Source organism: Stegostoma tigrinum, chromosome 7 (assembly GCF_030684315.1).
Source record: "Stegostoma tigrinum isolate sSteTig4 chromosome 7, sSteTig4.hap1, whole genome shotgun sequence".
Classification (NCBI taxonomy): Eukaryota; Metazoa; Chordata; class Chondrichthyes; order Orectolobiformes; family Stegostomatidae; genus Stegostoma; species Stegostoma tigrinum.
This window is the reverse complement of record NC_081360.1, coordinates 14,524,018-14,548,352: the sequence shown is the minus strand read 5'-3', so window position 1 is coordinate 14,548,352 and position 24,335 is coordinate 14,524,018. Positions and strand designations below refer to the sequence as shown.

The following is a 24,335-nucleotide window of genomic DNA, read 5'->3' as shown; positions in this document are numbered from 1 at the left end:
TAAAAGGAGAAACAGACTATTTTGTTCCTTGACCCTGCTCCACCATTCAATATGATCATGGTTGATCTATTTATGTTTTAAATTCTGCATTCACATCTATCCCTCCTCATCTTTGATGCCAGATGAACAGGGCACTAACTCAGCTTTAAATATATTCAGTGACAACCCGCCTCAGTTTCCACTGCCTCTGAGGTAGACAGCTCTGAAGGTACATAACCCTCTGACAGAAATAAAATTGTCCTCATCTGACCTAAAAAGATGACCCCTAATTTTAAAAATCAGTGCCCCCTAGTTATGGCTGACAAGAGAAAACATCCTTTTCACATTCAACTTGTCAAGGTCTTTCAGCATCTTATATATTTCAATTAAGTCACCCCTCACCATTCTAGATTTAAGCTGAAACAAGCCCAACCTGTGCTCATTAGACAATCCACTCACCCTCCCAACTTAACAGAACATGTTAAACATCATCTGAGATTTTCTCCCCAGCACAGCTCCACGCAATAACTTCAAGCAGAATCCAATTCATGTGGTTACATCAATTTACAATATCAACTTGCTCAATGCAGCAATTTTAATAACACAAAACACACGAGGCACTTCACAGCAGCATTATCAACAGTTAACACATTATGTGAGGAGGTACTAGGACAAGTTCAAATGTTTAGTCATTGGTTTCAGATTTTAAGGAGTGACTTAAAAGAGGGAGATAGATTTGGAGAGGTTTAGGAGCCCGAGTGGTACAGGTGATTCAGCTCGAGCCTCTGAACTGAAAGGCCCCTGATTTTGAGCTCTACTCTAGCCATTTGCACCCTTAGTAGAACTCAGACAAGCCAAAGTATATCAGTGCTGGTCTCTAGACAGGTTATTTGGAGAGAGCTGGTGGCACGAAAGTAAGTACCTGAACTACCAAATCAAAAGAAAAGGATGATCAATCAACATTTCAGCAGCCCTATGTAAGGTGGGAAATAGCCAAGAAACAGAGTTGGAAGGCTGAGAAGAAATTCAGAATTTGGTGCAGGCTAAGGTATACCCATCATTGGTGCAACAATAAAAAGTAGGGATGCACAAGCAGTTAAAAAGTTTAGCTTCATACACAAATAAATCAAAACAATTTATTTTCCCACTTGAGAGTCAGAGTATTTTAACTTACCAAGTGATGCTGGTCCGGTGTCACTAAGAAGGCACACTTTATCTTTTACTTCAACATTATAGTCATTCAACAAGTATTTATGGTGTAATTCTATTTAATGATGGTATGCACCAATGCTCCAGTAGAATCCTTTACAACATGTGACCATATAAGTTTTACAACCTGAAATTGGAAGCTTCAAAAACATCCCCAACCTCAGCAATGGCGAAATCCAACACAACAGTGTGAAAGACAAGGCCAAAGCATTTGCACCCTTCTTCAGTTAGGAGTGATGAGTGGGTGAACCATCTTGGTATCTTCCTGAGGTCCCCAGTGTCACAGATGCCAATCTGCAGCCAATTCAATTCACATCTCGATTTCAAAAACAGCTAAAGACACTGGATAATAAAAAAGCAAAGTACAGACAACTGTGTTGCTGAACGACTTTGTTCCATGGCTCAGGATTTCCTTCACCAAGCTGTTCAGCTACAATGGAATTAATATGACAGTGTGGGAAAATGTCCAGTTCACTAAAAGGGCAAATCCAATCTGGTCAACTAATGACCCACCCGTCGCTCTCAATTATGAATGAAGCAATGGAAAATATCCAGAGACAGAGTTTCCAACAGCACACTAACTGGCTCACCAAGGATCAACTTGGATTCCACCAGGTCCATTCAGCTCCAGATTTCATTATCAGCATGGTCTAACCATAGACAAAAAAAAAAGAGATCAACTCCAAAGGGAGGGTGAGAGTAACCATTTTTGACATCAAGGTAATACTTAATTCAGTGTAGTTTCAAGAATTCCTAATAAAACCAAAAGTAAATGGGAATCAGGGCAAAACCTGACACTGCTTGATGCATAATCAACACAAAGGATGGTGGTTGTGGTGATGGTTGTTGGAAGTCAATCTTGGAGCTCAAGGGCATCGCTACAAGTGTTCCTCAGGACAGTATCATAGGTAGGCACAACCATGTTCAGTTGCTGGATCAGTGCTTTTTTTCCCCCCCTCTGCATCATAAAGTTCAGAGTTGGGAACATCTTCTGAAGATTGCTGAGTGTTCAGTACAACCTACCGTTCCTCAGATTTTGAAGCTACCTTTGTCTGAATGCAGCAAAACCTGCACGTTTAATCAGGCTAATAATAAATTGGGCAAAAGTAATGCCACTTAAGCGTCGAACCATCACCAATTAGGGAAAGAAGCCACCTGTGCTTGACATTTAAAGGCAAGACCACACACCAATGCTGAACTTCCCCACAATGAACAGCCTGGGGATCACCAGTAACCAGAAACTCCACTGAACCAGCCACATAAATACTATTGGTACAAGAACAAATCAGGGACTGGGAATTCTACAGCCTCCCTCCAAAGCCAATTTACAATCGACAAGGCACAAGTCAGGAGAGTAACAAAATACTCTCTGCTTGCTGGATCGGTGCAATACTAACATTACTCAATGATCTTGAAAACATCCAAGACAATCCACTTGATTGGTAGCCCGTCCATGACCTTCAATATTCGCTGCTCCCACCAACACACAGCAGTGTGCACCATCCACAAGACATTCTGCAATAACTTACTGAAGCTCCTTCAACAATACCTTCCAAGCCTATGAACCCTACCAGCTAGGAGGACAAGAACAGCAGATGCATTGGAACACCAGCAGCTGGGAGTTTTTCCTCACGCCATTTTTCATTTTGACCTGGAACTATATTGCAGTCCTTCACTGTCACTGGGTCAAAATCCTGGAACTCCCTCCCTAACACCACTATGGGTGTATGTGTACCCAACAGATATCAGTGATTCGAGGTGGCAAATCATTACCACTTGCTCAAGGGCAATTTAGGGACGGGATGTCAGCGATGCCAATATCCAGTGAATACATTTTTTAAAAAGCTACAACATCAATACATTCATGTGATTCAAGTCGCTGATACTCTATTTACCCACCAAATTCACACTGGAGTGTTTCTACATTTCAGGCCTGGAAAGCAATAGCTGACGGCCTACCAGGCCCCCTAACGAAAGCAGCTAGACTTCCATTGCTCTGCACACTAAATTCCCACAAGCACCAGATTATTGCTTGACACAGCACAAGCCAGCAACAGCATCTCTTATTCCGAGTGTTTCTTCCTATTGCCCTAACAAATTACAGTACTAAAATTAAAGGGTTCAAGGATGCAGGGGCTAACACTCAACTTTGTGTTTACTCAGGACTGCAGGGCATACTATCCCCTATTCCTTTAAGGGGTCAGCCTTAGCTCAGTAGTAGCAATCTCACTTCAGTGAAGTTGAGTTCAAGTCACTTTAATACAAAACCTGTGAACAGTGAGATAGAATAAATATTTGCTACACCCAGCAGAGGGCTGGAAAATTCTACATGAGTAAGCTAAAAGAACAGTGAGCAGTCAGGTTTATCAAGTTGAAAGCCAAAGCAGCAGGCTCATAACATTGACTTGAGCCTTCCCCTGCACTCTTCCATCTTAGATCAAAGAAATTCATGCACAAAATGTCATCTAGACCACTGCTCCTGTACCAAGGTTATCACTAACCAATTCTAAAACTAATTTCCTTGCCCATTCTCTATGTTTTAACTTGCTTCCCAGCCTTACTGAACTTATTGGGCCCATTTTAACGCTGACACTATACAGTCTAGCTTAAATCTTTATTTTAAATCATTGCTTACAGTTAAAGGGTCCCTAATGGTTTGGAAAACTTGCATGATAAAGAACAAATCAAGAAAGGTTTGGGAGCATTTCTGATTCAGGTTATATGGTCTGTAGTGAGTACAGCATTGAATACATGCTATAATTGGCTCCAGTACCCTGTTATAGAAAGAGAAGAGAAAATCTTACATGGCCACTGTTTCATTCCTTGAAATGCACGAGTGTGGATGTAAAGCCAGAATGGGGGTCAGGGTCCACAGTGCTGCACAGCACAGATTCAAGGCAGCAGTTGAGCACCACCTTCTCAAGGGCAAGTAGAGAAGGCAATAAATACTGGGACACATCCCATAAAAGAATAAAGAAATGTTTCATGCTATCTTCGGGTAAATGGTTGAGAATGTCAAAAGTCACAAAAGAAGAATAATTTCTGCATCAGGCTGGGAGACCTCTTGCTACAGATTTTTGTGGTTTAAATTCTACTTCAGATCTCGTCCCACCCCATTTCTGCTGCCACTACAGTTGACACCATTTAACCAAATAGAGAGCAGTAAACAAAACACAGACATGGAATAACTTGACCCATCAAGTCCATGCTAGAGCAAGCTAAAAATAATCTTATTGTACTCCTGTTCCAGGGCTTAAAATATTTACCAACTTTTAAAAATAACACATCACCTAATCCCCATGGGAAAACATTCTGTGCTCTGACAATTCACTGCAGAAGAAAATGTTTTCCTAATCTCTCTCTGGAGGCATTACAAAAAATTTTTTACATCAATGACCTCTTCATTGTTAATTCCACCACTGGGAAAAACAGCCTCTCTAAATTCATTTTTAGTCTGCTCAGCACAAACAACTTCAATCTCAGTGTTGTAATAGATGTTTCCCATCCCACACACTCATCTCACAAATCTAAACTGCTCTCCATGTACTTTGCTAAACGGGGCAGTTAAACCTGCAGACAGTCCTCTCACTGTGGTCACTACCATTGAAGGAATTCAGGAGAAAATTCTTTACCTAGGGAGTGGTTAGATTGTGGAATGCGCTACTGCAGGAAATAGTTGAGGTAAATAGTGTAGATACATTTAAGAGCAAAATAGAAAGGTACATGAAGAATGGAGGATATAGTGAGAAGGTGAGATAAAATAAAACAGGAGGATACTACAAGCTTATGACAAGTCCATGCTTTTTCTTTTTGGGCACAATGCACCACTTTATCCGCCTGTACTTGCATGTTAAAGCCAGTATACATTCCCCGAGTAATTACCTATTGGTTAACTAATTGAGACATCAGGAAATGCTATTACTCCGTTCTTAAATAAATTGTTATTTCAGACAGTCTTGGATACATTGGTGCAAAGACAACAAAAGACAAAAACTTCTAGCATCCTGAACAAACAAACCTTGCAGTCTGGTCAGTTATGTACTGTAACAATACAGATAGTTACTGTTAAGAAACAGAGTGGAAAATAAACAGAATTTCCACACGAACTTTTGTCAGTTCACAAGATAATGCTGGCATGAATGCTCCAAAAGAGCCTCTTCCATTTTTCTTCATCTAGTCCCATCTGTAATCCTTCTGGGTACATACCCACCTTCCTCTTAGGTTACTTTCTCCTGCCACGTCAGTAGTGAGTTCCACAGTCTAACCGCTCACAGGGTAACGAAGATTCTCTCGAACTCCCTATTGGATTTTGGCCCCTGCTAAGTAGGAACAACCTCTCCATGTCTACTCTCTGCAATTCCTTCACAGATTTAAATACTTCCAAGTGGTCACCTCTCCGTCTTTTTTGCAAGAAACAAAAAGAGTCCCAAACCACTGCATCCTTTCTGACAGTCATACAAAGTAAATCTTATGGAGGGTCTCTGATGAAGGGTCTAGGCCCGAAACGTCAGCTTTTGTGCTCCTGAGATGCTGCTTGGCCTGCTGTGTTCATCCAGCCTCACATTTTATTATCTTGGATTCTCCAGCATCTGCAGTTCCCACTATCTCAAATCTTATGGGATGTGGGCGCCTCTGGCTAGGTAGCATTGATTACCCATCCCTAGTTGCCCAGACAGCAGTTAAAAGTCAACCACATTGTGGTGGGTCTGGAGTCACATACAGGCCAGACAGTAGTTTCCTCCCTACAGGACATTAGTGAACTAGATGGGTTTTTCCAACAACTGACAATGGATTCATGGTCATCATTAGATTCTTAATTCCAGATATTTATTGAATTCAAATTCCACCATCTGCAGTGGCAGGATTTAAACCTGGGTCCCCAGAACATTATCTGGGTCTCTGGATTGACAATCCAGCGATAATACCAATAAACTGTGGCCCCTGGTTCTGGACTTCCCAATCATCAGGAACATTCTTCCTGTATCTACATCATCCACTCCTGTTAAGATGTGGTAGGTTTCTATAAAAAAGTCATGTTTCTGAACTCTAGTGAATATATTCTTAGCTGATCTAGTCTCTTCCTGTACGTCAGCTTCACTTTCCAGGAATCAGTCTGGTAAACCTTCTTTGCACTCCCTCAATAGCCAGAACACCCATCTTCCAATACAGTGATGAAAACTACACACAGTACTTTATGTACGGTCTTCCCAAGGCTCTGTACAGTGGCAGCAAAACATCCCTGCTCCTGTACTCGAATCGTCTTGCTATGACGACCAATGTATCATTTGTCTTTTTCATCCCTGGTCCACCTGCATGCATTTTTTCAACTGGTGCACAAAGACATTCAGGTCTCATTGTGCAGTACCTTCCACAATTTATTCATCATTCAAATTATAATCTGCCTGGTATTTTTGCTGCCAGTGTGGATAACCTCACATTTATCCACAGTATAATGCATCTGCCGTGTGTTTTCCCACTTACTTATCCAAATCGCACTGAAGTTTCTCTGCATTCACCTCATAGCTCACCCTCCCACCCAACTTTGTGTCATCTGCAAACTTGGTGGTATATCACGTAAATTCCTCATCTAAATCATTAACATATATCATGAATAGCTAGATTCCAAACACTAACCCTTTTAAAAAGATCTACTTATACCTACTGTTTGCTTCCTGTTTGCCAACCAGTTCTCAATCTATTTAGTACACAGCTTCAAAGCCCAAATGCTTTAATTTGCATGCTAATCTCTTTTGTGGGATATTATCAAAAGCCTGAGAATCCAAATGAACCATACCTACTAGCTCCCCCTTTTCCATTTTACGAGTTACATCCTTGAAAAGATTCTAGTAGATTTGTCAAGCACAAATTCCCCATCACAAATCCACGCTGACTATCTGATTCTGTCACATCCTGAAGAACTCTATGATGAAGGTGACTAAGCATTGAGAGTTTATCTGCTTTTAAAGCAGTTAGCTTCCCCAATACCATTTCCCTACTCATATTAATTTATTGCAATTCCTCCTTCCTATTAGACCCTGTACTCCCCATACTCCTGAGAAGTTTTCCTTTGTGAACGAAGGGCTAAACAATACACTTAGTTGGTCTGCAATCTTTGTTCCCCATTATAAAATCCCTGACTATAGGGGACCTATATTTGTCTTTATTATTCTTCTTCGCTTAACGTACCTATGGAAGCTTTTACATCGGTTACGTACGCTCCCTGCAAGGTTACTCTTAGACTCTATTTTCCTTCTCTTAATCAATCTTTTTGGCTCCCTTTGCTAGAATCTAAACTATTCCTAATTCTCAGGTCTGTTTTTTTTTGGCTAATTTGAATTCCTCTTCCCTGGATTTAACTTTGCCACTAATTTCCTTTGTTAGGCATGATCCCTGTTTTGTACTTATGCTAGACTGGAATGAATAATTTTTGCAGTTTGTCCATGCACTCTTTGAATGTTTGCCATTGCCTACCTATGCTCATCCCTGTAGGTAACACTCCCCAGTTTATCATAGCTAGTTCATGTCTCACACTATTGCAATTCCCTTTATTTAAATTCAGGACCCTGGTCTCCGAAACAACTATGCCACTCTTCATCTTAATGACGAATTCGATGTTATGGTGGTCACACTTCCTTAAGGATCCATATGCACAAGTAGATTGTCAATTATTTCTTCCTCATTACACAAAAGCCTTTCAGGTATGGCCTTTGTTAGAAAAAAAGTTGGTTCCTCAACATAATGATTCAGAAAACTATCCCACGTATACCCCAAGAATATTCTCTCAACAGTATTGCTATGGATTTGACTTGCACAATATGTGCAGACTGAAGTCAACCATAATAACATGTATCCCTGATTTTCTTTTTAGTGCCTTCCCCAATATTGTTACAATTGGGATCTACATACCATTATCAACATTTTCTGCTCCTTGGCATTTCTAAGCTCAGCCATACAAATCCTATTCACCAGCGCTAATAGCCACCCTCACAATTACATAAATTTCCCCCTTTTCCACTGTTTTTTAAAAATTGAAAACCCATGGATATTGAGTTCCCAATCCTTGTCACCCTGCAGCCACATTTCTGTAATTCCCAATTAATCATAGGCGGTTAGATCTATTCATGTGACTAACTTATCCATATTACTGCTCATGCTCCACACATTCATACATAAGGCCTTAAGGCTCATTTTTTTTAGCATTCTAAGTCCTATTCACTGTGGCCTTGCTCGATTCTTATCCTTGAATTCTCTGTCTTTCACCTTTCTTAAATCCCATCTGTCTTTCATTCTTATCCTTATTTCCCCGGGCACCTGGCTTCCTGCCAGGGAGGAATAGTACGGTATTGAACCACACGTATTGACTTCATCAGAAATTCAAGGCTTGTCAGTGCTGAACTAGCTGATCACAGCAGTGAAGTTAGGTTCTACATTAGCCTCACCACCCCTCACAAGGAGGGGAGAGTATCAGCTGAAAAGACGACTTGTCAACAATTTTCACAGTCCAGGCTTTCTGCTGGACCCACTGTCAAATGGTGACATGCACATCACTGGAGTGAATTGATAAAGTGATTCGGGCAATGTACTAAGAGCTTTGTGGGGCTGGTAAATATATTATAACCAGAGACTTTCACTGAGATGGGAATGGAAGAGAAATTGAAGGAGACAGCATAATGGCAAAGTGGTTAGCACTGCTGCCTCACAGCACCAGGAACGTGGTTTTGACTCCAGCCTTGGCCGACTGTCTGTGTGGAGCTTTTTAGAATTAGAATTAGGTTTATTATCACATGTACTCACGTGCAGTGAAAGGTTTACAAGGTCACCGCTTACAGTGTCATCTTAGGTTTAAAAAAAATCTTAGGAATAAATTCAAAAAATAAAGAAATATAAAGTTCAGCATTGTAGTCCTTCAAGCTGACCATGCCAGGTCCTGCTACCAGTTTGCATCAGGCCTCACCTCCAGACTGCTCATGTTCTCCCCTTGTCTGCATGAGTTTCCTCTGGGTGCTTGGGTTTTCTCACACAGTCCAAAGATTAGGTGGATTGGCCATGGTTGAGAAAAAAAACCTCATACAGGGTTACAGCAATGAAGTGAAGGGGTGGGGAAGCTGGGATGCTGTTGTTTGGAGGGTCAGTGCAGACACAATGGGCTGAATGGCCTCTTTCTGTATTATAGGGACTCTATGATCAACTGTATGCTAACACTGGTTAAGGTACAGCTGGAGTAGTGTGTGCAGTTCTGGCCACCTCATGATAAGAAAAATGAAAGTGCACTAGGCAGCATAAGGAGAGATTTACGGAGATGCAGATTATGTTGCCAAGATTAGAGGACTTTCATAGAAAGACTATGGTTGCTTTCTTTGAAACAAAGTAGACGTAAAGGAAATCTTACAGAAGTGATTAAAATGATAATGGGATCTAGACAGAGTGGACAAGGAGCCTAATTCCCTTGAATGAGGGGTCCGGGTCAATCGCATAGATACAGAATAAAAGGTAGAAGGTTTGGAGAAGATTCAACAGGAAATATTTTCATTCAGGGTTACAGCCATCTGGTCCGAAATAGTAGTAGAGATACAAATCCTCAAAACGTTCCAGAGATAGTAGGAACTGCAGATGCTGGAGAATCTGATAACAAGGTGTAGAGCTGGATGCACACAGCAGGCCAAGCAGCATCAGTGGAGCAGGAAAGCTGATGTTTTGGGCCTAGACCCTTCTTCAGAAACACCTTATTATCTCTGTTTCCTCAAAACACTTAATGGTATTTCCACACAGACCTCTATCGGCCGGCTGACCTACACTTGGGTATTCACTTGAAATGCTGTAACCTATGAAGTTCTGGACAGAAAAGTGGAACACGGGAATAGGTTAGATATGCACTGGTCAACTGGTGCAGAAATGGACCGAATGGCCTCCTCCTGTGCTGCACATTTTTACAGTTCTGTAAAGATACCCGGGTAAAGCCTTCCAATCCTGCTTATGCACAAGTATAAATAACTCTGAAGAATGCAAAACTGCTCTGCGAGTTTAGCGCACTTATAAAATTCCCCCTACAGTTCAGGTATCTGCACGCACTGCTAGCACACTGCTCACATTCGGGAAGACAACCAAAATGTGAACTATGCCTTGAAGTTAAACTAATCACCACCATGCAGAGTGGAATTTACATCCTGCAGTCTCAGAATGACAGAGAGAACCAGCTGCAGACTCTTTTTCACCACACATATTATCTGTATCATTTGGAAATATCCCTCAGCTTCCCCACCCTGCCCCCACCAGCCAGAAGTGACTGAAATACTACACAGTGGATCATGTTACTGAGAAAAGAGTATCTCTCCCTGGAACAAGACCGGAAGCAGAAAGTAGCCTGCCCTTGACTTTTAAAACTCAAGGGGAGAGAATTGCATGGAACACCCGCTCCAACTCTATTTCTCCCATCCAATCAGAAGAACAAATTCACTGTTCAACAATAACCAGACACACATTTCCTATCATTCTTGGATTCTCAGTGCAGTTGATCATCATTATCTCCAGCATCAGTTTAATTCTGTACTCCCTTAACAAACCTAACATTTGACCTTATTGTGATATTCAAGCAGCATGGAAAATTATGACAACTCCCAGATTTCAGTAGATTTTTTATAAACAATATTTACTGAATTTGCTGATTATACAAACCGTAAACACTTTTCACAGAACATCATTACTTTTGTTTGCACGTATGTTTTGCATCCCATCTTTTCTGTACTATCTCAGCATTGCCTAGCATGAGTTACACGATTTTGAAACTTGTTAACTAGCATCTTTCACACCATTAGGATGATCCAAAATACTTGTGTCAATGTTGTTAAGTCCAACAAGAATGCAAAATTCTCCTTATCAATCTATGTGCCTTTTGTTTCAAGGTGATGCATGAATACTGCACAATATTCAGTAAAAAGCAAACAGATCAAAAATAATAAAGGCACTTTCAGACTAGCCGTTCCAAGTGTTAGCTGTGGCTCAGTGTGGCATTCTCATCTCAGCAACTTAAGATTGTAGACTTAAGCCCTACACCAGGGATAATGAGCACAAAATCCATAGAGTCTAGTCACAGAGTCACACAACACGGAAACAGACTGGTCAGACCGAAGGGTCTATGTCGAACATAACCAAACTAAATTAGTCCCACCTGCCTGCTCCCATACCACATCCCTCCAAACCTCTCTCATTCATACACTTGTCCAAATGTCTTTTAAACATTGTAACAAGTAACACATGTTACACATGTAACATGTGTAAAGAATTTGACCTTCCTGCCTTTTTTAAAATCTCTCTCCCCTCACCTCAAATGTGTCCCCTCGGCTTTAAATACCTCATCCTTGGGAAAAGGCAACAATAACCACCATCATTATTTTATAAACTTCCATCAAGTCGCTTCTCAACCTGCAATGCGACAGTGAAAAAGTCCCAGGCTATCCAGCCTTTATTTATGACTCAAACCTACGATACCCGGCAACATCCTGGCAAATCACTTCTGAAACTCTCTCTAGTTTAATAATTTCCTTCCTAAAAGTGGGCAACCAGAACTAGACACAGTATTCCAGAAGGGGCCTCACCAATGTCCTGCACAAACTCAACATGACATCCCCATTCCTATATTTAATGTAATAAGTGACAACTTTGGGATGAGATGTTAAACTGAGGCGTCTGTAAAGGATCTCATGGCAGAAGAGCAGGAGAGTAATCATTCTATCTGATCCAACATTTATTCCTCCACCTATCTCCAAAATCAGATCATCTGGTGATTGTCACAATCTTATTTGTTATATGCAAATTAGCTGTTGCATTTCTTACAATACATCACTCCCTCTAAAAATGCTCCATTGGCTGTGGGGAGAGTGCAGGGAAGTGGAGTTGAAATGCCCATCCGCCATGATTTAAATGGGCCGAATGGTCTTACTTCCACTCCTGTGCCTTATGGCTGAAGTGCTTTGGGACATCTTGAGATTGTAAAAGGTGCTGCAATAATGTTAGGCATTTAACAAAGAACTAGGATATGGACATTAACCAAGTGCTATAGGGAGCATATTGCAGGACATGCTGATGGCAAGAAGCTACAAAAGGACTTTGTTGACATCAACAACTCCGTGTCAGGCTATTCATGACACACAGACAACTGCTTCCAATAGATGCCTTTCAGAAATTTGAATCATGCTTCATTAAAATTCACTGGTATTGAAAGGAATAGCAAATTACACCACAATAATCTCCCTACAGAGAGAAACTTAGAGATGTGTGTTGTTCATATTTACACACCAATCAGGCTAGAATTCACATTTCTCAGGATCACGTGCTTAATTTCAAGAGTGAAATGAGCTAAAGAAAGCTTTTTTTGGGTTTCTGTTTTCTTTGGGCCAAAATGCACTCTAATCACTGTGATAGTTTGTGTACCTCAATAATGACCTTTCACATACAGATACACACATTACCATTCAGCAGATTCTTATTTGAAGGTAACTTTGCCATTCAAATTTCTTCCCTTGTGTCCTGAATCTGTTAACTCAATTTGGGTGTGGAACCTCATGGACACCAGCCAAACTCTGGTCTCTTCCCTCAAGTGACCATTCTTCATGTGTGGGTCATATTAGTGATTAATATTCTACTTGAACCGACATCACAGGTAAATCCAGTCCTGATGTTACCCAGAGCAAAGAAAAAAAGAGGGCGAAACAAATTAGTTTTCTTGTTCCTGCCCTATTTACCCAATTCATGTGCCTGACACTGACATGCAATTTTAAGGCAACACTTGCAGAATTGCTAGCTCCTATTGCCACAGTATTTATATGGTTAGTCAAATTCAGTTTCTGGTCAATAATAATACCCAGGATGCTCACAGTGGAGGATTCAGCAATAGTAATGCCAATGAGCATCATGGAATAATAATTGGGAGATGGCCTTTGTCTGATTCTTCTGTGATGTAAACTGTGTATGCCACTTATTGGCCCAAGCGCGAATTCATCCAAATCTTGCTGTATATGGACAGAGAACGTTTCGGCAACCAAGGGGTCACAAACGATATTGATTACATACAATCAAAAGCATACATCTCCAGTTTTGACCTTATGCTTGAAGGAAGGTCATTGATGATGCAGATAAAGATGGTCAGGCCAAGGACACTACCTTGAGAACATCCAGTGATGTCCTGAGACAGAGGTGATTGACCTTCAAAAACCATCTTCCTTTGTACTAAGAAATGACATCAAGCAACAACGGCTTTCCCCCAGATTCCAACTGAATCCACTTCAGTCAGGGTTCCTTGATCCTATACTCAGTGAAATGCCGTCATGATGTCAAGGGCAGGTATTCTCAAATTGCATTTACAGATACATGCACTCAGTCTGGTATGGTGTGATTTAAGACACAACCTTCTTGGGTCACAAAGAGCCAGATGAGGGACCTATTAAATGATCCTGCTCCTACAAGACTCATTCAAATGGACACACAGGCAACGTAAGAGGAAGAAAATATACAGAAACCACAAGCACTTTTAGGTACCAATTATAAGTGTGATTTTCCGCTGAGATGAAAAGTTAGTTGCCAAATGCTCAGTCTATGCAATGACACTTCAGTGAACCTGCCAGCTACAACTTTTGCACTCACTTCCACTAACTCAGGCAGTGTCTGTGACATCACCGGTGCTACCGCCTCTCTCCTCCCACCAGCCGCGCGGTGTCGCAGCTCTCACCTTCCGGTGCTTCCCTGTCACTGATGTGCTGCAGATTGGTTCCGGGGCTGGGCTCGGGTTCCCGGAGCTCCGCCTCCACTCGGTAAGCGTCGATCCGCTCCTTCTGCTGCTGCCGCTCCTGGCCCCGGAGCCCGCCGCGGCCTGACAGCGTGGGGCTTGCCCCCGGGGACACGCAACAGGACAAGGTGTTTCCCATCGTCTCTGAAAATGAGTGAAACCTTTAGCCCCCGTCCCCAGGACTCCTGCGGCCTAAGAGCGGGCTTTCCTTCAGAGAGGGAAAGGAAGGGGAGGGGAAAGGAGGGGGAGCGCTGACGCTCGACGTCGCCGTCTCTCAGGTGAGGAAGGGGATCTTCGTTCTCCTCCTCTGGTGAATGGAAACCTCTCCCAACGGCACCTGGATGCCTTCGAATCCCAGCCTCAGCCCTGCGGCCTTGGCTTCATTTGGCCGCGCGGAATTTCTCCGCCATTTTGCGCCGCGCCTGGACCCCGGTCTCCGGCATGGCAACGGGGCCCGCCCAGCGGAAGCCCCGCCCTGTCCCTGATTGGATACCGTTAAGCCAATCGATCACTACTGCCGTCTGCATTGGTGGAGGCCGACATCAATCACCCTTGCGCAACCCCCATTGGTCAAGAGCAATGTCAATCACCCGCCCTCATTGTTGCGAATTAAAGGCGCTTCCCCTCCCCTTTAAGTCCTCCCACTTTTTTTCCTTGGCAAAATTTCAAAGTGTCATAGACAGCTGTTCGTGACACACGCACACACTCTTATACAGAAAAGCCTGGCAGCTTTGCCCTGGTTGAATCGGATAGGGACGTTTTGCTGTTGTGAAATGTCCCTTGATTTGGACATGTTAATGTTTTCTGATCTCCACGTGAACTTTGCACCTTCTTTATCCTGAGACACTGCTATAAAACCTATTTGATGTTCACACTATATACTCACTCTACAGATAGAGAAAATTAGAAAAACAGTTTCCAACTGCTCCCATGTGATGGCTTCTGTTTGTTTTTCAATATAAATTTAAACTTAAAACAGTATGTTCAAAAGTAATGTCCAAACCTACATATTTCCACTTTTTGTAACTTTCTCAGTCCATTTTCTCAACTTTTTAAATGAAAATCCCACATCCTCTTCCAACCCCACTGACGCCTCCCTCCTGAACAATTCCACAAGCACTAGTATCCTACAGCCAAGTGGCTGTGTTCATTTGTATTTTAACAATGAAGCTGGTCAATATCAGGGTCTTCAGGGTTGAATTTAGTTCACTCCTTTCTTAATGTGCATCATGCTGGATAGCAATGAAGGTTGTGATCCAATGATGTCACCTGTAAAAGCCCCATTCTTATGAATAATAACTAATCACTATTTACTATTACTGCCATCTCTCTTGGTTAAGTGGTCCCAGCCTCCATGGTTTAGTGACTTCAAGGCTGCTTCCTTGAATAGGATATCTATTGCCTAGCAAGAAAAGAAGCATTACTTGATTTAACTCTGGAAATTAAGTTCAGCAAAGAGAACTAACATGAGAGTAGGAGAACGGTTGGGAAATAGCAGTTGTGACTGTTATAATGCAAAGGATAATGTGCAGTTAAAGATAAGGATGTTGGTTTTGTAAAGGCAAAGTTTTGTGAGATAAGACACAACAAACTTAACTTGGCAGAAAGCTTAAGAAACAGTGAAGTCACAGAATCCTTACAGCATTGAAGCAGGCTATTCAGCCCATCGAGTCGACACCAACCCTCCATAGAGCATCCCATCCAGACTCACCCCTTAGCTGATCCTTGCATTTCCCACCCTAGACACTGTGGGCAATTTAGCATCGCCAATCCACCTAACCTGCACATCTTTGGACTGTGGGAGAAAACCCAAGTACTTGGAGGAAACCAACATAGACAAAGGGAAAATGTGCAAAATCCACACAGACAATTGCTCAAGGCTGGGGTTGAACTTGGGTCCCTGGTGCAGTGAAGCAGCAGTGCCAACCACTGAGCCACCCTGCTGCCCTTAAACCATGCAGGGATTTTCAGCTTGGAGATGGATAAGGTAAATATATATTTTTCTCTGATAAATTATTCTGCACAAACTGAAAGGTATAAAAGATAACACAAACTGGAGCTAACAATACTAAAAATAAATTTCCAGGAAGGGGATAGGGAGAGATATAGTTTTATTTTAATGTAAAGCATTACTGGAGTGAGAAATATTTTGCTTCAGGAAGATGTTGAGCCACAATCCATTGCATCTTTAAAGGGAAAACTCAATAACTAGTTGAAACAGAGGAAGATAGCAGGCTTATTGGTAGAGGGGAAGAGTGGAGCAGCCAGATATAGCAAACCCAGTATTCATTAAGATGAATCAGCAAAGGAATTATTGAGGCAGTATGGATGTTATCACATATTCTTACTCAAATTGAGGACTGGAGACCAATTTCCTAATTCATATTGTAGAATATGCAAAAATACAAATGCAGAGTTGATTTGTCATAGAAATAAGTAGTATTTGTAATTTGCCTTTCACAACTTCAAGCTATCCCAAAGTTCTTTGCAGCCAGAAAGAATCCCTCTCGCCCCACTCCTCAAATATTCAAAACTCTGCCTTTGCATTAGCTTCTCTTGACTAACATGGTTGTAGGGTCTTTGTGTAAAGAGTTGTCACCTGTCTGGTTTTCAGTCTGTTGTATGAGAATGCCTTGTTTTGTTTCCACATATAACTCAATTTTAATTTGGTTTTCTGGGACTGTAAAGTGTTTCACCCAAAGAGGAAGGTAGTGACAGCTTTACATCATGCCCTCCTTAGCCATTACACAGTTTAAACACTTTGTTTAAACAGATTATGGTTTCAGGTCCCACTTCAGAGGACTGAGCAGAAATGTATAAGAGGAGCCATTTTTAAACAACTTGTCCTTATTTCGTGCCTTTACAATAATAAAATGTCCCAAGGCTCTTCGCAGAAACATCACGAGATAAAGTTTGACACTGAGCCACATAAGCATAAGGTCTTGTTGTGCAATTTATCAGATGGGACCAAGGCCGCTTTGTCTGCTCTCTTGTGAGTGCAACAGATCCTATGTCACTATTTTGAAGATGAACTGGAAGTTCTCCCTAGGGTCCTGGCCAATACTTATCCCTCAATCAGCATAACAAGAACAGACAGCCAGGTAGTTATCATACGATTGTTTGTTAGAACTTGCTGTGCGGAAATTGGCTGCTATGCTTCCGATATGATAACAACAACTTGCATTTATAAAATGCCTTTAAGGTAGTAAATGAAACATGACATTTCCCTAGAGCATTATCAAGCAACATTTAATGCTGAGCCATCTGAGGTGATATTAGGACAACTGAATATAAGCTTTACTGGTGAGCAAAGTAGTTTTGAAGGAGGCTGGGTGCCAGGAAAACCATGATGTTTACAGAGGGAATTCCAGCGTAGGCAGCCAAAGGCATGTCCGTCATTTGTGTAACAATTAAAATCAGAGGTGCACAACAGGCCAGAATTAGAGAAGCACAGAGATTTTGGAGGATTGCAGGGCTGGAGATGGTGAGAGTGCGAGGAGAAGGGTTTACTTGAAGAGGGATTTGAAATTCGAGTTGATGCAGGGTAATAAGCCAAAGTAGGTCAACAAGCATAGTGGTGAAGGTGTAAAATAGGACTTGCTGCAAGGAAGAAGTTGAGTGGCAGAGTTTTGGATGAACTCAAGTTTAAGGAGGTTGATATTAGAAGGTTGGCAACTAGAAGATTGGTGAAATGTTGGTAAAAGCTCAAAAACACCATGTGAGACAATATTTTAATGGAATAGTCAAATCTTAGTGTATCCGAATACAGAGGCATGCAATGTATTCCGCCTGCAAATATGTCCTAAATCCACAACTTCAAAAGTAAATCTGTTCTCCCTCCTGACCCTCCCCAAAGAATCTTAAATTTCTCATCAACACATTTCCAAAAATAAGTGATAAGTATATCGTTGTGGCACAGAAGAACATAATTTGGTGTAAATGTTTCGTAACAGCTTGAAATCATGAAAGGTGCTATATTGAAAGTCTTTTTCTGGATGTGTCCTAAAATGCCTGGTATTGCAGGAGGTTGTGGTAGGGGCGGAGGGGTGTACGGGTACTAGGAATTTGAAAGAAGAGATCACAGAACATAAATTGTGTGGGAGTTTCCTTAATTCATTCATACGATTTGTGGTTTAAAAGCTCGGCGAGCTATTTATTGTCCGTTTCTAATTGGCCCCTGAACTAAGTGGCTGGCCAAGGCCATATTAGTGAGTAATTGAGATTCAACCACATTGCCATGGATCTGTGCCCACATGTCAACCAGATCAGGTCAGGGCAGCAGCTTTCCTTCCCGAAATTAGTGAATTAGTTTTTTTTAAAAACAACAGTTGACAATGGTTACAATTAAGCTTTTAATTCCAGATTTTCTTTTTGCTGAATTCAAATTTCATCATTTGACATGATGGGGTTTGTACCCGTGTTCCCAGAGCACTAGGCTGGGTCTCTGGATTGCTAGTCATTGAGTTAGATATCATGGAAACAGACCCTTCTGTCCAACTGGTTCATGCCAACCATGTTGCCAAACTAAACTAGTCCCACCTGCCTGCTCCTGCCCCATATCTCTCCTATTCATGTACTTATCTAAATGTATTTTAAATATTATAACTTTACCCGCATCCGCCACTTCATTAGGAAGTTCATTCCACACGCAAACCAACTTCTGTGTCCAAAATTTACCGCTCATGTCATTTTTAAACCTTCCTCCTCCTTCTTGAAAATATGCCCCTAGTCTTGAAATCCCCCATCCTAGGGAAAAGACACCTTCCATTAACTCTGTCTATACCCCTCATTATTTTATAAACCATGATTTTATAAGATGACCTCTCAACTTCTGAACTTCCAGTGGAAAAAGTCCCAGCCAATCTGGCCTTTCTTTACAACATAAGCCTTCCACACCTGGCAACATCACATATCTCTTCTTAACCCTTTCTGCCTTAATAATATCCTTCCTATAACACTACCACTGCACCGTCACCTCCCCTAAATATAAAGGGAAATTATCGATATGAGCTAATACCAAGACAGAGCCTCGCCTCAGTGAGCAGGTTGTGTTTGTTCTCCATGATTAAAGAGGAAGACGGCTGCTAGTAAACTCCCTCCTAGTCCAGCAGCTGCCTGGCCTCCCCTGTCCTTTTGGCCCCAGCCACTGACTGTGGAGCTGCGTCAAATCCCACGTCAGGGAATAGTGGAACAAGCGTAGGAACAAAGGGTGCAAATAGTCACAAGAGAAGGAGAAAAGAATGGGAAAGCAGAAACTGTTGTTACTGGAAGATTTTATCCTGCTGAAGCCATTTGCATTATTTTGCTGTGTTCTGCTATTTCCTGTGTCTCATTCCAAAACTTTTGTGGCCTTTCAAAGAAACAGAGCATATGTTGTGTTGTGATGAAGGGGGTGTTATTGACAGTCTGTGATAGGAAACGCGTTGCAGCGAGGTTACACTTGGGGAAGAGACACTATCTTTAAAACTGTTAGTGTAATTATGGAAAAATGGAAATATGTACTTAATTATAGAAATTGCAGGTAGGTTCCTGTAAAGTAAAATCCATTAATTCTTTATAATTCAAGTTGTCAATGTGCTGTCATTTCTAAACAGTGTAAGACATAGTTAGCTATAGAGCATGTAAATCAATTGTTTTCTTGAAAAGTCATCAACCGGCAACATTAACTCTTTCTCTCTCCACAGATTCTGCCAGACCTGCTGAATATTTCTAGCCATTTTAGTTTTTGTTTTTGTATTTGTGACAACCTCATGCTACAGGCATCCCAAAACAGCCCCAGAATCACCTGGAGCACTGCACTATCCAATGTGTTGTCTTCTGAAGGAGGCATTAAGCCAAAACTTGCCCCCACACCAAGGTGAGGGAGTTGCCCTCCATTACTGAAGCAGATAAGGCAACCACAGTCATGTTGCTGTTTGTGATGGCTTGTTGTGTGCAAATTAGCTGCAGCATTTTCTATGTTATAGTGGTGTCTGTACTTCTAAAGTATTCTAGTGTGTTTTGTTAATGGGATAGAGGCATTGCTGGCAAGGCCAACATTTGCTGCCTATCTGTAGCTGTCCATGAGAATGTGGGATGCCTCCTTCTCGAACTGCTGCAGACCTTGGGCTGTAGCTACACCCACAGTGCGGTTAGGAAGGGAGTCCCCGGAGTTTGACCCATTGACCCTAAAGGAATGGTGATAAATTTCCAAATGAGCACAAAGTGAGATTGAGAGGGGAACTTGCATGAGGTGGCTCTTGTTCTTCCGAGTGGAAGAAGTAGCGGGTTCAAAAAGTGCTGCCCATTGAAATTTGGGAGGTAAACTTTGGTGGGTGGCACGCCAGTCAAGTGAGCTGCTTTGTCCTGCACAGTGTTGATATTCTTACATGCTGTTGGAACGGCACTCATCCACACAAGTGATTGCGAAACAATTTAGGGTGGCCTGACGCTGTGAAAGATCCTGTATAAATGCCTGCCTTTCTTTCTTAGTTTTACAGTGTGCATGATATTCAGGACTGGAACATAATGGCTTTGCTGCCGTACGATGGTGCCATGATTCCTGGACTCCGGAAGTTCCACGAACCATCAGCAACCTTTCACTATGCCAAGCGAGACATAGTGATCAGACAGAATTGGAATCAGCTCGGTGTAGCAGCTGTAGTGTGGGATGCAGTAAGTATCAGACGAGTACTCTGTATACTTAAGGCCACAACCAAGGAAACCTGGCTTAGTATCTTATTTGGCAGGTTATTTTAACAAGCATACAAACAAGAAGCAGGAATAGGTCAAGGAGCTCAAGCTTGCTATACCATTCAGTAAGATAATGGCTGATCTGTTTGTACCTCAAATCCTCACTCTCACCTACCTCTAATAGCATTTCAACCCCGTGCTTAGAAAGAATCTATTGACTTCTGCCTGAAAAATATTCAAGGATTCTGCTTTCACTATCTTCACAGGAAGAGAGTCCTAAAGCCTCACAGAGGAAACATTTTGCCTCATTGCCATTTTAAATGGGCTATGCCTGATCTTTAAGTAGCGATGGAGTGAGACTAAGTGTACTGGTAGAAAAAAATACTGCAATAATAAGAAGGCATCAGAGAAGGGGTGAAAACTTTAAAACAGGTATGAAATTGAGGTTCAACATGAAATAGTGAAGAACATGAATGAAAACTTCCTCCAAGTATTCATAAGGGAAATTTTTAAAAAATGCTGGAAAAGTTCAGTCTGTCAGGCAGCTTCAGCTCTTTGCAGATGCTGCCTGACATGTTGAGTATTTCCCGCACTTTCTGTTTTTAATTGACAAGGGAAATCGAGGCTAAAAGAGGTCTTTCCTTCTGTGTTTCAGGCCATTGTACTTTGCACATACCTTGAACTGGGAACAATCCAGCTACAAGACCGCACTGTGATAGAGCTGGGAGCGGGTACTGGATTAGTTGGAATAGTTGCAGCATTGCTAGGTAGGTAGTGGGTTACCAGTGTTTGTTATACCCGGGTTACTGAAACCACATCTCATGTTATTGTACAAAGATCTGCATTAAAGTATAAAGTGTTGACTTTTTTCTGCGGGGAGGAATTGAGCAAATGTTTAGAGTGTCCTTAAGTTGACTTTAAGTTTAAATGATTATGAAGTAGGAAATTTCCAACATGAGACAATGTGCAGACTGACAGCTTGCTAAGCAAAGACGAGTTACAAAGATTAACATTTCTCTAGCACATCTGATGATCTCAGGATCATCCAAAGTGCTTTGCAACCAGGACAGAAGCCACACTTCATGATGTTATAGTCCAACAGGTTTATTTGAAATCATAAGCTTTCAGAGTGCTGGTCCCTTTGTCAGGTGCAGTAAGGGCTGCACTGTGAAAGCTTGTGATTTCAAACAAACCTGTTGGACAATAACCTGGAGCTGTGTGACTTCAGACCTTATCCACCCCAGTCCAAATCTGGCACCTTCCCATCATTAGAACTAATGGAGCACTTATTGAAGTGCCGTAACTGTTGCTAAGTAGGAAACACCACAAACAATCTGTTCATAGCCAGAAACAGTCAATCTGTTTTAGTGATATCGGTTGGGTGCTGAGCATTGGCTAGGGTACCGAAGTCTCTGGCAGTCATTCAGTATTGTGCTCAGTTGTCATTTTCTCATTACATTTTAGTTGAGCCATCAGCCACTTTCCCTCCTGACTTGCTCAGTGTAATTTCCCCTTGCCACCTTGCCCCATCTCCATCCCCTCCCTTAATGATGAGTCCCCTTGGGACGTTTGGTTAGAACCAAGGTTTTTAAATAGCAGTAAGCTGGTGCATTGGTGGGTGGTTGCTTGGGGAAGGAAAAGAAATGTTTAATTTCACACCCTTCACCTGAAAACGAACAGACATACTTTGAAGACAAAAATTTTTGTTTTCCTCGTTTGTCTTAAAATAGGTGCCGATGTAACAGTCACTGACAGGGAGGTGGCGTTACAGTTCCTCGAGTCTAATCTCCAAGAAAACATTCCCCCTGACTTGCAGAACAAGGTACGAGCCAGGGAGCTGAACTGGGGGGTGAACCTAGACCAGTTCGACCCGGGCAGCTACGACGTGGTCCTTGGGGCAGACGTGGTTTACCTGGAGGAGGCATTCCCGGCCCTGCTGGAGACGTTGGAATATCTCAGCTCTGAGGAGACTACAGTCCTGCTGTCGTGCCGCATCCGTTACGAGCGAGACCAGAACTTCTTGCAGATGCTTGGGAGTCGCTTTGTGGTGGAGAAAGTCCACTACGACACTGAGAAAGATGTTCATGTTTACAAGGCACAGAAGAGAATGGCAAAGGAAGATCTTTAACACCAGAATCTAGCCACTGTTGAAAGTCCACATCGGAAGAGGAGGCCATTCTTAGTTTTAAAATTTTCGATCGAGACCCCCTCCCTCCACTCCCCACCCCTCCACCCAACCTCAACATGGTTTAAGAGCAACAGAGTTCTGTACTTCCAATGGCTGTTTGTGTGAGGAAATACTTTTTGGCATTACCCTTGAATGGTTTTAGGCTTGTGGCCCCTTGTTCTGGTCTTGCTCACCAGTGGTTTTTCCCTCTATCGACGCTATAACTTCCTTTTTTAATCATCCAAATTAGATCATCTTTCCTACTCAGGGGCATGCAAATTTCATCTGTGCAACTTGCCCACACCTAATTGAGCCCACTGGGTTTAGTTGTGCCATATTCCTTCAAAGGTCAGTCTGTTCTTCCCGAGGAATGGTTCCTGGAAGCAGAAGAGGCAGCCTGCCTGACCAGCATTCTTCTCAGCTGTAAAGTCATTTCCGCCCTTTAATAATCCAGTATCTTGAGACAATGGCCTACATTCCATTCAATATTTGCATTTTTTATGTGTCCGTAGCCTTTACTGATTTCTCTCAACTTGGATCCACCAAATCTCACTGATTCTCAAATCTTCCCCAGCTTTTCGCTTTTTAGAAAAAAAGATTCAGGTCTATCTTTCTTCAGTTGAAAGTTGGTGACACCACGCTTCTGAGATCTCGTCTCAACGTTGGTGTTCAAGGAGGTCCTTGTGAGCAAGTCTAATAAAGACATAGTTATGTTTAAGGTGATGGTTTACCTGTGTGGATCTTTTAATGACATTTTATATTTATCTGCTTGAGAAAACAGCTTGGTAATTATCTGTATCATTTCAAAGTAAAAACGTGGAGCCTATCACATGCGAATGCAGATCCAACAGTATATAATCCAGGCTGAAAGACCAGTGCAGTGCTGAAGGAGTGCTGCAGTGGCTGAGGTGCTGCTATTTAAATAAGATGTGAAACTAAGGTCCCATTTGTAAGAAATTGCAAGACACTATTTTGATGTACAACCAAGCTGTTTTTCCTGCAGTCTTCATCGATATTTATCCCCAAACCAACATCATGAACACAGATTATCTTGTCATTTATCACACTATTGTTTAAGTGACCTGCCTGTGTGCAAATTGACTGCTGTGTTTCCTATGTTACAGGAGTGACAACAGATCAAAAGTACTTCACTGATTACAAAAGCACTTTGGAATGTCCAGAGTTTATGAAAGGTGCTATTTAAATGCAAGTTATTTATTTCAGCCAAAACCCTAACCTGCTGAGAGTTAATAGGAACTGCAGATGCTGAAGAATCTGAGACAGCAAGATGTAGAGCTGGATGGACAAAGCAGGCCAAACAGCATCAGAGGAGCAGGAAAGCTGATGTTTTGGGTCTGGACCATTCTTCAGAAATGGGAGAGGGGAACGGGACTCCGGAATACATAGAGAGAGCCACCGAGGTCTTTCCGGAGGTAGGAGGGTAACCTCTTCAAGGTAGGCATCCATAGAACAGGCTTCGCAGTGGGGTTAAAAGTCACTCAGAGATAGTAGGGACTTCCGATGCTGGGG

General features: G+C 42.0%; 2 protein-coding genes across 9 annotated transcripts in view; one reads left to right on the top strand and one right to left on the bottom strand.

Annotated features, from left to right (window-relative positions):
• Positions 1 to 14,430, bottom strand: part of ccnyl1 (cyclin Y-like 1) — a 62,377-nt gene extending 47,947 nt beyond the window's left edge. The window contains exon 1 of the mRNA XM_048533694.2: positions 13,910 to 14,430. Within this exon, the coding sequence (XP_048389651.1) occupies positions 13,910 to 14,105 (196 nt within the window). The 5' untranslated portion in view covers positions 14,106 to 14,430. The remainder of the gene's footprint in view (positions 1 to 13,909) is intronic.
• Positions 13,928 to 23,528, top strand: mettl21a (methyltransferase 21A, HSPA lysine). Of its 8 annotated transcripts, none has more exons than XM_048533697.2 (5): positions 13,958 to 13,991; positions 15,710 to 15,953; positions 20,438 to 20,620; positions 21,294 to 21,405; positions 22,369 to 23,528. In XM_048533697.2, the coding sequence occupies exons 2-5, from the start codon at positions 15,945 to 15,947 to the stop codon at positions 22,764 to 22,766; spliced, it is 702 nt and encodes a 233-aa protein (XP_048389654.1). In that variant the 5' UTR covers positions 13,958 to 13,991; positions 15,710 to 15,944; the 3' UTR covers positions 22,767 to 23,528. The 8 variants fall into 8 exon arrangements, with proteins under 8 accessions (XP_048389656.1, XP_048389654.1, XP_048389658.1 ...); XM_048533701.2 differs by lacking the exon at positions 15,710 to 15,953 and adding an exon at positions 19,651 to 19,823 and having other exon boundaries at positions 13,959 to 13,991; XM_048533696.2 differs by having other exon boundaries at positions 13,962 to 14,094.
• The last annotated feature ends 807 nt before the right edge of the window (positions 23,529 to 24,335 follow it).